We start from the raw sequence: 11,976 nt of genomic DNA on the forward strand, positions 1-11,976 counted from the left end.
CATGCCTACGTATCTACATTCCACAATGTGATGTTTCAGATGGTTCCTATGTACTAAAGCATCAGGTTGCTATTAACTATCAAAAATTATGAGCAAAATTCAGATTAATTGTATGTCCTCTTTAGCATAAACCTTTTTTTTTCTCCTCACCACCCACTGACATTTGCATAAAATACAAAGTGCTTGCTCTGGAGTTATACAAGCAAAGAAATACTGTAAACAATGATTACAAGTTTCCCCCCACTTAAATAACTTCAGAATAAGTACAATTACAATGGTCCCACTTCAAGACAATTAAAGTATCCAACTCCTATGTATAGAAAAGAAATGAGTTAGAAACATAATTAGAAAACAGTCAGATCATGAGTCATTAAGAAAGCTGAATGGCTTAACATTCTCTTCCCTTACCAAGGAATTTCCACTTTCTCATGCAGAGAATGAACCACATCACTGTTAACTATGTTAACCATAAATGGAGAATGCTTACATATTTTACTGTTAAGTTAAAGCGGTGCTGCGTTTTGCATATAGAAGCAGCTTACAAGAAGTAAGCTCCTGGGAATTACTTTTGGGTTGTGTCTTTCCATCACTTAGGAGAAACAGATGCTAGAGATGGTAACTACAATAGAATTTAGTCTAACTTTTCTTCCACTACGCTATTTGTGTACCAACTATTCATTTATGATCATTTTCTATTTAAAAATATCTCATTTATACTGCATTAAGGAAACACCAGATTCTCACAATTTCTGCCTGAGACAGAAACCTGATCTGCAAGAACCTGAAAATCCGTTACTCCCTAGGAGAGCAGTGCTTAGCAGGGGAACAGGTGATAAGAAGCAAAACCGCATGGTACTTCACATTTTATTTCTTGGATTAATAACTACTTATTCTCCTCCAGGATGTGTTTGAGGGGCAGGTTTCATCTGCATTCTCCTTACTTGACTAGATGTAAAGTAGGCAATAAGGAAATCTCCCCTCACCATTGATATAAAGAGGTAAAAGCTGCCATGGCTGTCTCGCTGTTGAACCATTGCATTCAAAGAGCACTGTGAAGTTGCAAAAATGCACCAGAGCACTTCAGGGAGAGAAGACGAAAAGTTTTTACATGGGAGATTGTAACCTTGGTGCAGGACACCCTGCTGCTCTCTCCAGAGACAGGGTAAGAGAGCAGATGAAATGCAAGTACCCTGCTGCAGTGTAATGTGTTGGGCCAAAACCCCTTCCCAGGTCCCAGATGGTCTCGGTCTGCCATGAAAACTGGCACCGAGAGGAAACGTGAAGCCCCTGAGGAAGGGCTTTCCTTGTGGGTGCCCACAGCCATGGCCATTTCACCACAGCACCCGGCACTGTTCCAAAAGGCCGTGGCCTCAGTAGCCCCATGTTGTGCGAGAGTTGGGGCCGTCGCTTCACTGTTTCTGCCCCAGGGCTGACAGGGCAGCTGCCCATTTCGCCTTAGCTAAAGGTTGTGGAAAACGAATGCCAGTAATAACCATAAAAAAGAAATAACAATTGCTATAATTATTTTTAAAGGCCAAAGAGTTCTAACGTGCGCTGTTTTCGGCAGTGCCAGATCTACGGTCTCTAACGCCTCACGCCGGCAGCAGGGTGCTGGGGAGGGGGGAGCGGGGGGCGGTGACTGCAGCGGCGCCTGCCCGGGCCGGCCCCCGCGCCACGCCCCTGCCCGGTACCCCGGCTCACCACCGGCCCGTGCCGCAGGCCAGGAGGAGGCTGGAGGCGGGCGGGAAGCCGGGCGCCATTACAGCCCCAGGCCGCCGCAGCGGCGCCCAGCGCGCCCCACACAGCGAAGGCGGCCGCTCGGGCCGAACTACCGCTCCCAGCAGGCACCGCGGCGCTGGTTGCGCATGCGCCTGGCGAGGTGCCGCGCATCCTCCCTCCCTCCCTGCGCCGCCCCGCCCCTGCTTGCCGCCCGCCTCTTCCCTCAGCCCATTGGCTGGCGCTCGCCGGAAGCAGCGCGCCCCGCGCCCCCTGGGAGCTGTGGTTTTCCCGCCGCCGCGGCGCGCCGCTGCGTGTGAGGGGGCGGCCCGGCCCGGAAGCAGCCGTTAGCAGCCGGCGGCCGGCGCTGCTGCGGGCGGCCATGGCCGGGCAGTTGGCGGTGCTGGGTGAGCGCGGACGGTGGCCTAGGGGCCCGGTCCGCCCCTTGGGCGGCTGCGGGGATGTGGTGACCAGGGGGCGGGCGGCGGTGGGGCCGGGAGAGCGCGGGCGAGCGGCCGCCCCGCCGGTGGTGGCACCCATCTGGCAGGGCCCGGGTGCCTGTTGTCACCTCTCTTGGGGCGGTGGGCGCCGACCGCCAGCGCCTGGGTTCGCTGGGGCTCTCGCAGTCTCTGCCGGCGGCTTTTCAGGCTGGCGCGGCGGCGGCGTTCGCTGCTCGGAAAGCCGGGGCGTGCGGTGGCGTGTTGCTGAGAAACGCCTTAGAAGATTCTCGGCCAGAAGTAAAAGTTCTCTTTCTCGCTATTCCGTTTGAAGCGTACTTGTGACCACCCTTCCTTGCTGGCAAAAAGTTTGCCCAGTCTTTGAAATTTAACCTATTTAGATGTCTCTCAGATTTTGCATGTTGGTGCTTGGTTTTCCACTTCCAAGGCATTGCTTTTAGGTAGACTTCTTGGTTTCTTGCTTTGTCGATTATATGTAAAACTAGGAAAACACAAACAACCCAACAAAATCAAAAACCCTGTTCTGCACTTAAACTAGTCTACCCCTTGGTTTCAAAGCACAGAAGAGATTGAGAGGTGTGGGAAGATGCTCTTTGGGGGCTGTGACTGAAATTGGAGTTAGCATGTCTTGCATCTCCTTATTTTTAGACTTCCATTGAAGTTGGACGAGATGTTTGAGTTGGGATTCTGTTATTTCAGTGTGATTCTGTGCAGCCTCATTAACTAGATGTCCCTTAGGGGTTATTCATAGGCAATTCCTCCCAAAATACTAGTTAGCCTATATTTTTGAAAGACCTTGCAGAAAGAAAAAGAATCACAAGGTGGTGATAGTTTGCCTTTGCTGTGCCTCTTGGGCATTTAAAAATCAGTTTAGTGTTTTGTGCCTAAGATTTTTGACTCTTCTGACCACTTTTTATTGAATTAAGAGACCTGAATTTGCAGGTGCCCGATTTTGAAAACTAAGGAAGTAGCTGAACAGGCTTTAGACCCTGAAATAAAACTGCATGAGGTTTAGTGTATAATACTGTGTAATTTGCATTGATTTCGAAGTTCGCAGCAGTAGGTATTCTAACTCTTACTTTTTAAAAATCTGTGTTTCAGGTTCGGCTATTCTGGCTCTCTGGTTAGCTGGCTATCTAGCACAGCAATATTTACCAATGCCTACACCAAAAGTAATTGGCATTGACCTTGGCACAACTTACTGCTCTGTTGGTGTCTTTCTTCCTGGAACAGGGCAGGTGAAGGTTATTGCAGATGAAAATGGGCACAACAGCATACCAAGTATAGTCTCATTCACAGACAGAGGTGTGTATGTAGGATATGATGGCCTAGAACTGGCTGATTCAAATCCTCAGAACACCATATATGATGCAAAACGATTCATTGGCAAAATCTTTACTTCAGAAGAACTAGAAAGTGAAAGTAGCAGGTATCCCTTTAAGGTAAGTAGCCATCTTATTCAGTTCTCTCCAAGCAGTAAGCTATAGGATGCTTGAAACATGTAGTAGGTGACCAGCTTGTCAGACGTTGAGTCATTTGGCTAAATCTGATATGCTTGAAAACTGTAAGAGGTATCCAGAGAAGGGGGGAGGAAATGGTTGTAGAAGTTCTGTTCCTCTGTGTGAGAGCTGATAGTAATTTTCCAGAGGACTCTGTCTTATACTGTGGAATGTGTTTCTGCATAAACTTCCATCTACTTCTATAAAAGTATAAATTTCAACTTGAAATTCCAACTGAAACTTGACTTCTTTTATAATATTCTAAAAAAAAAAGTCATGTCTTCTCTATCCCAGTGCATTTTTCCCCTAGTATTTTTCTAGTGCTTACTCGACCAGCAGCAGATCTTGAAAGCTGTTTTTTAAAAAAAGTATTGCGTTAGTTTAGCATAGTGCAGTATTTGCTGAAAAGAGACAAATTCTCAGGTACTGCATTCGATCTTTGCTTTCTTTCCTTGTTAAGAGAAGCTGTTCCAGTACCAACCTGTTTACTTCCTTTCAGAAAGAACCACATGTGGGAAGCTTTATCAGCTGGCTAGACCTAGTCGTTAAAAAGCATTAATTTTATCTCTGAGTGTGGTATTGAAGATTACTACGCAGTTGCTAGGTCTTAACTTCTTAATGTCTTGCCTGTGCATAGTGGGTGTCACTACTTTGGGTACACTCACACCTCTTAAGTAGCATGTTTTGTATAATACTTGTGATCAAGGAACAAAAGTGATTTAGGAAGTGGCAAAAGCACATTCATGTTTTTCCAGAATAAACAGACTGTATGCAAATAAAACACTTAGCAGGAGCAGGGGGGGACAGCATAAGAAAAAGACTTCTTACCTCTGGGTTGTGTTGCTTTTTCCTCCTAGATTTTCAACAACAATGGATCAGCTGAATTTTCTGTGATGACTAATAAAACATTTCGTATCACTCCAGAGCACATTGGCTCTCAGCTGCTACTGAAATTGAAAGGAATGGCAGAAGACTCTCTTGGCATCCCCGTTTCAAAGGCGGTCATCTCTGTGCCAGCAGAGTTTGATGAAAGGCAACGGGAATCTACCATTAAGGCAGCTAACCTCGCAGGTGATGTCTTTTTATTCCAGTGTTTTTGTGGGAAACTTTTAGGTCTATTTCACTCACAGCAAAGTCTTTGGGGAGGTGATAGAAAACCTTAGAATGGATATTACTTAGTTTTTTTACAGACCATTGACAATTGTGAGGAGCAGCAGAGACCTCTTGGGTAATGACAGGTGCAGCTACTAATGCACAGATTGCTAGAACAACTAAGTTTTACTTCAGGCACAGCAATGGTTTTAGTATTCTTTAAATAGAGAGTTTTTACAGAGTACCTTTGGACAGTAATTTAAGGAGAAACAGAACATGTGAAATAAGTCTCCTTAGCAAGGTTTTCCTGGAAGAAATGTGTTTGAGCAAATCATCATACATTACTTTGCCCTGATGCTGAAGCAGTGCTACTTTAGTAGTACTTACCTTAAATAAGGAAAAGAGTTCATTGAGTATTACTGCTTAGAAGACTATTTTCTTTAGATCTCATGTTTTACTTCGGGTAAATTTGATGGGGGGGGAAAAACAACCCACAAACCAAAACCACCCAGCTAATGGCAAATGTCATTATGATGTGAGAGCTGCAGGTTCTTGAAGTGTACTGACTGTTGCTTTGTATCTTTGCTCTTTGTAGGGCTGCAGATTTTGCGAGTAATCAATGAACCCACAGCTGCAGCTATGGCTTATGGGCTCCACAAAGCTGATGTGTTTAATGTGCTGGTGGTGGATTTGGGTGGAGGAACTTTGGATGTGTCTCTGTTGAACAAGCAGGGAGGGATGTTCCTCACACGAGCTATGGCAGGTGAGAAAAATGCTTTCTTTCCTCAAGGAGGAGGGGGGAAAGGAAAGGTACACCTAAAGTCACTGTTAGAGGGGCTTTTTTTAAAACAGAATGTGTTCCCAGCTGCCTTTCATGCAAAATTAGGTTTGTGACTGGTGTCAGAGATGAAGATAATGTTGTGGTTTAACTCCAGCTGGCAATCGAGCACCATGCAGCTGCTTGCTCCCTCCCCCCTCCCAACCTGGAGGGATGGGGAGGAGAATTGGAAAGGAATGTGAAACTCAAGGGTTGAGATAAGAACAATTTAATAATTTAAACAGAATAAAAAGGAAAGAACAACACTAACAATAATAATAACAGTTACAATGGAAAGGTGGGGAGAAGGATAAAATCCAAAGGAAAAGGGAGAAAGGAAAACAAGTGATGCATAGTATAACTACTCGCCAATGCCCAGCCAGCCCCCAAGCAATGATCCCCCAGCCCCAGCTAACCCCCCAAGTTTATATAATACCAAGCATGATGTCCTGTGGTATGGAATACCTCTTTGGCTGGTTTGTGTCACCTGTCCTGGCTGTGTCCCTTCCCAGTTTCCCGTGCCCCTTCAGTCCTTTTGCTGGCAGGGCCTGAGAAACCAAAAAGTCCTTGACTTAGTGTAAACATTACCCAGCAACAACTAAAACCATCAATGCGTGATCAGCATTGTGCTTTGGCTCTGATGTGAGAACAGCACTGTACCAGCTACTAAGAAGAAAGTTAATTCCATCCCAGCTGAAACCAGGACAGATAAGCTTACAGGTTTTGGTTGACTGAAAGGAGTAAGTTGTGGCTTCCTTTTATCTGTGACTGTTAACTTTTGTGCCCACTAGTAAAGTGCTGGTGAGTATTAGAATTACTTTGACTGGACTTTTGGAGTCTGGGAGTGTTACAAATCTTTCTATTGCCATTGTCCAAGCTGGAAATACTTGCCAAATCATTGACATGTGCCTTAGAACATCCTCGCCTTGTGTTTGGCTCCACCTCAGTTGGGCAGGGCTTGGGAACTGTTAACCCAGAGGTAAGTGTTGTGATATGTATGTGCCAGAGTGTTTAATCACCTGACAAAGAGTTCTGGCAGCAGTGTTTGGTAAAACTGTAGTGAATATGCAACTGCTTTTCAGATGACCTGGATTCAGACAGGTCTGAGGTGCAGTGCTGTCTGCGTTGCCTTCAGTCAACAGTTCTGGATGTGAGCTGCTGTGCAGTCCAGTAAGGGCAGAACAGCAAAAAATACTCCAGCAGCTTCATTCTGATTTATCTTGACAGAGGTTCACTAGGTGAATTCCTGTTTTCAGTCAAAACAAAATGGTGGAAACTCTTGAGAGTATTGTTCAACACAGGTGAAAATCTGCAGGGCGTGTTTTTCACTATTGAATGGAAAGCATGAACAATTGTTGGAAAGGTTTTGAAAACATGGTGCAAAAATAATCTTTCAGTTGAGGTTGGTTATATATTATACTTTTTTCCCCTTTCTTTCTGAAGGCTAATACAAGATACACCTGTTAACAGAGCTTGACGTTCACTGCTTGCATTTTATCATTTCCTTCTGCTTTCAGCAGGGTTTATATATATACTTCAGTAGCATGTAGCTTTTTGTGTGGGTGCATGAAGATGTTGAATAACTTGAAACTGTTAGAACAATAATCCAAATAAAGCTGTACTGCAGGCAGAGAGAGAAATTTGAAACTGGGAATTTTAATTGGAAAAACAATTTGCTGTGAGACATTGCACTTCAGTTACAGGGTTCCAGCTAGAAATGTATCGGTGTTTTCTTCTATAGAGAGTACCTCTGAGTTAACAACCGCTGCTTTTTTTTAGTTCCAGGGAGAAAATGTTAAGGAAGGTGGATTCTGAAATAGTTGTTAAATAAAAACCTGGAAATTACTATCCATCATGTGTTTTCCAGCGGACAAGTTACCTCTGCTCTTGCAGTGCTGTGAGCTCTTGGCTGTGCTTATGGTCCTATTATCACTGCTCTGGCCCCTTGAACACAGTCTCCCAGTAAAAAAGACAGTGTGTGCTGCTTTCTGAAGCTTTGAAGGTGATGTGTGTGATGTCTTCTATTCTGATCTTTCAGGTAACAACAAACTTGGAGGACAGGATTTTAATCAGAGGTTGATGCTGTATTTGTATGATCAGCTCCGTCAAACATACGGTTCTCTGCCAACAAGAAAAGAAGAAATACATCGCCTCAGACAGGCTGTGGAAGCAGTTAAATTAAATCTGACTGTTTATGAGGCAGCTACACTAAGGTTGTTTTTGACTATGCCAGAAAGGAAACTTACCAAAGAACTTCCAGAAAGTGAGGTAAAACCAGACACTATGCTAAAAGGCAAGCCTTCACAAAAAACACAAGATCTGAAAAACTTTGGAGACACTTCAAAAGTAGAGAACAACTTTGTCAAAGTTGTGTTTGAAATGGAAATCTCTAGGAAGCTATTTGAGATGTTAAATGAGGATCTTTTTCAGAAGATTCTTGTGCCCATTGAACAAGTTTTGAAGGAAGGCCACCTGCACAAAGCAGAAGTGGATGAAATCGTGTTAGTTGGAGGTTCTACCCGGATTCCTCAAATACGCAAAGTTATTCAGGATTTCTTTGGAAAGGAACCTAACACCTCTGTAGATCCTGATCTAGCAGTTGTAACAGGCGTGGCCATCCAAGCAGGAATTGTTGGTGGGTCCTGGCCTCTTCAAGTCAGTGCTATAGAAATTCCTAATAAGCATTTACGGAAGACTAATTTTAACTGAAAAGAAACTCTTCCCCAATGCATTCCATCTCTCCACAAGTGTACTCTGATGGTGTATACCTGTCTGACTGGCAGTGGAGCCTAATTATAGCTGTATTATACTTCTCTTTAAATCTATTCCAGTTTGGTGTCGCTGTATGCATAACTGTTAAAGTTAGATGTTATTTTAAAGGTACAAGTAATTTTTGAAGTTCTGAAGTGTCCTGTATTTGCTTGTAGATTGGACTGTGGATGAAAATGCTAGTGATGACGCACCCATGTTTTCTTGCTAAATTTTATTAGCAAATCCTGAAGAGGTGTATGTTTAAAATACAAAGGGCATGTCACCAAAGGTTAGGGATAATGTGGTGTGGTACTGTAGATGTTGCCAGGTCCAATGTGTTTACTTGGAAAGAATGTGAAACAGTGTTAACGCACATAGCACTAGCAGTGTTCAGTTTAAATGTATTTATTACGTTGAGTCATTTGAGCATTTAAACACCTTTCTAAAAGGCATGATGCAGCTTGAATGAGATTTAACACATTCACTTGATTCTTCTGCTGTTCATAACAGCATAATGGTATTACTGAGGCTATATGGCAAATTGTCTCATGTTTCAGCCGAACTATATTAAAACTTGTCCCTTGCTAATGTAGAGTTACTCAGTGTGTCTCCAAGGGCTTATTACTTCCTGATCTGGTTTTGATGGTTAACATAAGGTGTTGCTGTCATACCACTGATGTTCTCCACAGAGAACAAGGGCATATTGCCAGTTATTTATACCTCCCCTGCCTTATTTGAAAACTGCAGTAATTTTACGTGTCTTAAAGCCACACCTGTATATCTTTCCTTGAATTTGACCAACATGAATTTCATTCTGTATCTGCAAGCATGTGATGTCTTACCCCTGGAGTACCCAAAACCATGCTGTTCTCAGGGAGGAAGTGTGGGACAGAAGGGACCACCTGGATGAAGTCTAGTTCCTGTAGTCCTAGTACATGAAAATTCACCCAACTACTTCGTACTTCTTAGCTTGTGTCTCTGGTTTGAGTTTTGTCATACCCTCACTCTAAACTGAATGTGGATCAGAGACTGTAGCTGTTTTTTTGGGCAGGCAGCAGTGTGTGTAACTCGGGATTTGAGGTGGAACTTCTTAGGACTTCATTTTAGGCAAATAGTTTGCTACACAGCTATCTGGCAAATGCATGAGGAGACAAAAATTAATGACCTGAAGGAAAAAAAATAATATTGGTGACGTTCTGCTCTCTTTGGAATGTGAAATCAGTATCTAAAGGTGGGTTGAATTCTTTTCATTGGAGAAACTTCTACACAGATAAAACACTTTATTCAGCTAAGACTGGCTTCATCATCTATCAACCCAGTCTTAGTCGGGTAAGCTCTAGTGACAGGTGGTTCTATGCATTTTCTTGTATTCTCCGGAATAATTTTGTTTGCATTAAGCTTGCCATGATAAAGCATGGGGCTTAAATTTATTACTTAATCTATGACTCTATTAAAGTAGGCTTATTATTCTCCTGGCGGTAGGCCTGACTTACGGTACTGCCAAAGATCAATTGTGCTGATTCAGCTGTTTGTATAGCTATTGTCTAAAGGTATCTTTGAAGTAATCCAATTATAAACATCTTGAATTGGATCATAGTTCCATACAACCATTCTGTCAGCATCGTTTAACTTCGATTCCCAAAATACTACCAACTAATTTCCTCTATTAAACCAAAGGGACTTTTTTTTTTGAGGATTTTTTTTTTTTTCTCTTTGTAACCTCTTTGAAAGTGACCCTGTCTAAGTCTGTGTGGAACTCCAGGAACTACATCTGCATTGAAACAAGTGCCTCTTCAGTGAAATCATGGCTTAATATGCCAAGATATGGTACGGTTCTCGTACGCAGTTGCTGTTTGGGGCAGATGTAAACATGTATTCAACGTATATTCCAGTGTCTTTGGAGTCATTGTGGCCTTTCCTTCTGCCCTGCTGTAAATTTCATCTCAAAGTCTACTGGAGTTACAGTAGATCTTTAGTCTTCATTTTTTTAATGCACTGTGTAAAATGAGAAGACCTGTATAAAAACAGAACCATATCACAGTGAAGTTTAAACTACTGGAGGCTTTTTGCAGTTTTGGGACTGCGGGTAGGAGTGTGGGGAGTAACTTGAAACTTAAAACTCTCAGTGCAAATAAATGAAGTACTTTTTTTCTTTCATATACTCCTTCACTTGGAGGAGTTAAATCTCCTTCAGTGTTAATCTGTCAATTGTAAGGGAAGGGCGAGTTGTTTATCTTAAATATTTCGCGAAAAGGTTATTTATTCAGATTTCTATGCAGATTATTTTTTTAGTAGAAAAATGGCTGCACATTGGGTATTTCACAATGCATCTGTATTTATTAAGTAACTTTTCTGAATTCTGCCATAAAGTTATTTATTTTGTATCTTTTAATTTTAATACTGTATTTTGGCACAAACTGTTGGATTTTAAGATGAGTCCACTGTACTAAGTGGGTATTTCCTGCTGTGCACATATACTGCTTACCAGAAGTCTCTCTTTAAATGGATATTTGAAGGCTGAAATCTTCCTGCAGTCCTTGAAATCTGAGTGTGGCTGCCTGTGGTGGTGGGTGTGTAACAAATTTATTTAGCTAAAGCTTGTTTCACGAGTTAAAATTCTGAAAGTATAAATGTCTCACCAGTTGTATGTTCCTGAATTGTTTCCAAGTGCAGATGTTGAAATGCATTTTATAAATAACATTTTAGAATATTTTTAATAAAAGCAATTTCTGTCCCTTGGACATTTGTTTCAGTTTTGCAGGGAAATACTGTAACGGCACTATTTCCCTGTCTTCCTGAGATGCCTTTGGAGGTTAGAGGATGAGGTTGTAATCCTTTAACTGGTCAGGGGGTTGCTGTACCCTGAAATGACAGTGCTTCTCTGGGAATTGACGCGGAAGTGGGGTGGAAGAACAGGAAAAAACCTCTTCAAGCTGCAGTTTGGGGTGGAAGAACAGAACTGTGAAGAAAAACGCGGGTTGGTGCAAGGAAAAGCAAGGAGTGACTGGGAGGAAGGGGGAAGCACTGACAGGGAGGGAAACCCAGGTCAAAGGGGGCGACGGTGAACTATTTGCTCCTGTTGGGCATGGGAGCAGTTCCCACCCCTCCTGTCCTTCCTGTCCTTGTGCCCTGCCTGCTGGATGACAGGATGTGGGGCAGGAACAGAGCCTGCCTTCCTCCTGTTGTCAGCACCTGCAGGATGGATGTGGGGAATGGCTCCCTGCAGGTGCAGTGTGGAGGATGCAGACAGGTTCACGCAGAATATGAGTAAATGTGATGTCTGACAAGTTGCAGGTTGGGAAGCTTGTCCCAGGTAGGTGCCAAATTGTTCTTTGGTATTTCCAGCTGTGAGAGGCTTTCTGCATGTATGTCATCCTGGCATTCAGGCTGGGAAATGTAAGGTCTAGACAGCCTGGATGATGGTGCAGTTTCATAAATTAATCTTTTAGCCTGCACTATGCGTGTTCATGGACTACTGCTGCCCAGAAACAGAGCCAGAGAAAATGCTACAGCGCATTTGTGAGCCTCTTGCTTCCCCAGGGCAAAAGCCATGATGATGATCTCGAAGCCTAGTCCAGCCTTCCCCCAACAGGCAGCCAGGGGCAGAAATGGGGATGGTCCTGTGGGAGAAAGGCGGAGTTTC

At 43.4% G+C, this 11,976-nt stretch overlaps 1 protein-coding gene across 1 annotated transcript; it reads left to right on the forward strand.

The window, feature by feature from the left end:
- Positions 1-2,022: 2,022 nt before the first annotated feature.
- On the forward strand, positions 2,023-11,072 carry HSPA13 (heat shock protein family A (Hsp70) member 13). The gene is made up of 5 exons (XM_056327409.1): positions 2,023-2,123; positions 3,276-3,616; positions 4,531-4,744; positions 5,361-5,528; positions 7,621-11,072. The coding sequence occupies exons 1-5, from the start codon at positions 2,099-2,101 to the stop codon at positions 8,289-8,291; spliced, it is 1,419 nt and encodes a 472-aa protein (XP_056183384.1). The 5' UTR covers positions 2,023-2,098; the 3' UTR covers positions 8,292-11,072.
- Positions 11,073-11,976: the final 904 nt, after the last annotated feature.

Source organism: Falco biarmicus, chromosome 2, assembly GCF_023638135.1.
Source record: "Falco biarmicus isolate bFalBia1 chromosome 2, bFalBia1.pri, whole genome shotgun sequence".
Lineage (NCBI taxonomy): Eukaryota > Metazoa > Chordata > Aves > Falconiformes > Falconidae > Falco > Falco biarmicus.

Bases quoted from the DNA above. Each gene is read 5' to 3' on its own strand.
- HSPA13 (XM_056327409.1), top strand. From the start codon at position 2,099: ATGGCCGGGCAGTTGGCGGTGCTGG. The intron at 2,124-3,275 runs GTGAGCGCGGAC...TCTGTGTTTCAG, and splicing joins CGGGCAGTTGGCGGTGCTGG to GTTCGGCTATTCTGGCTCTC. The intron at 3,617-4,530 runs GTAAGTAGCCAT...TTTTCCTCCTAG, and splicing joins GTAGCAGGTATCCCTTTAAG to ATTTTCAACAACAATGGATC.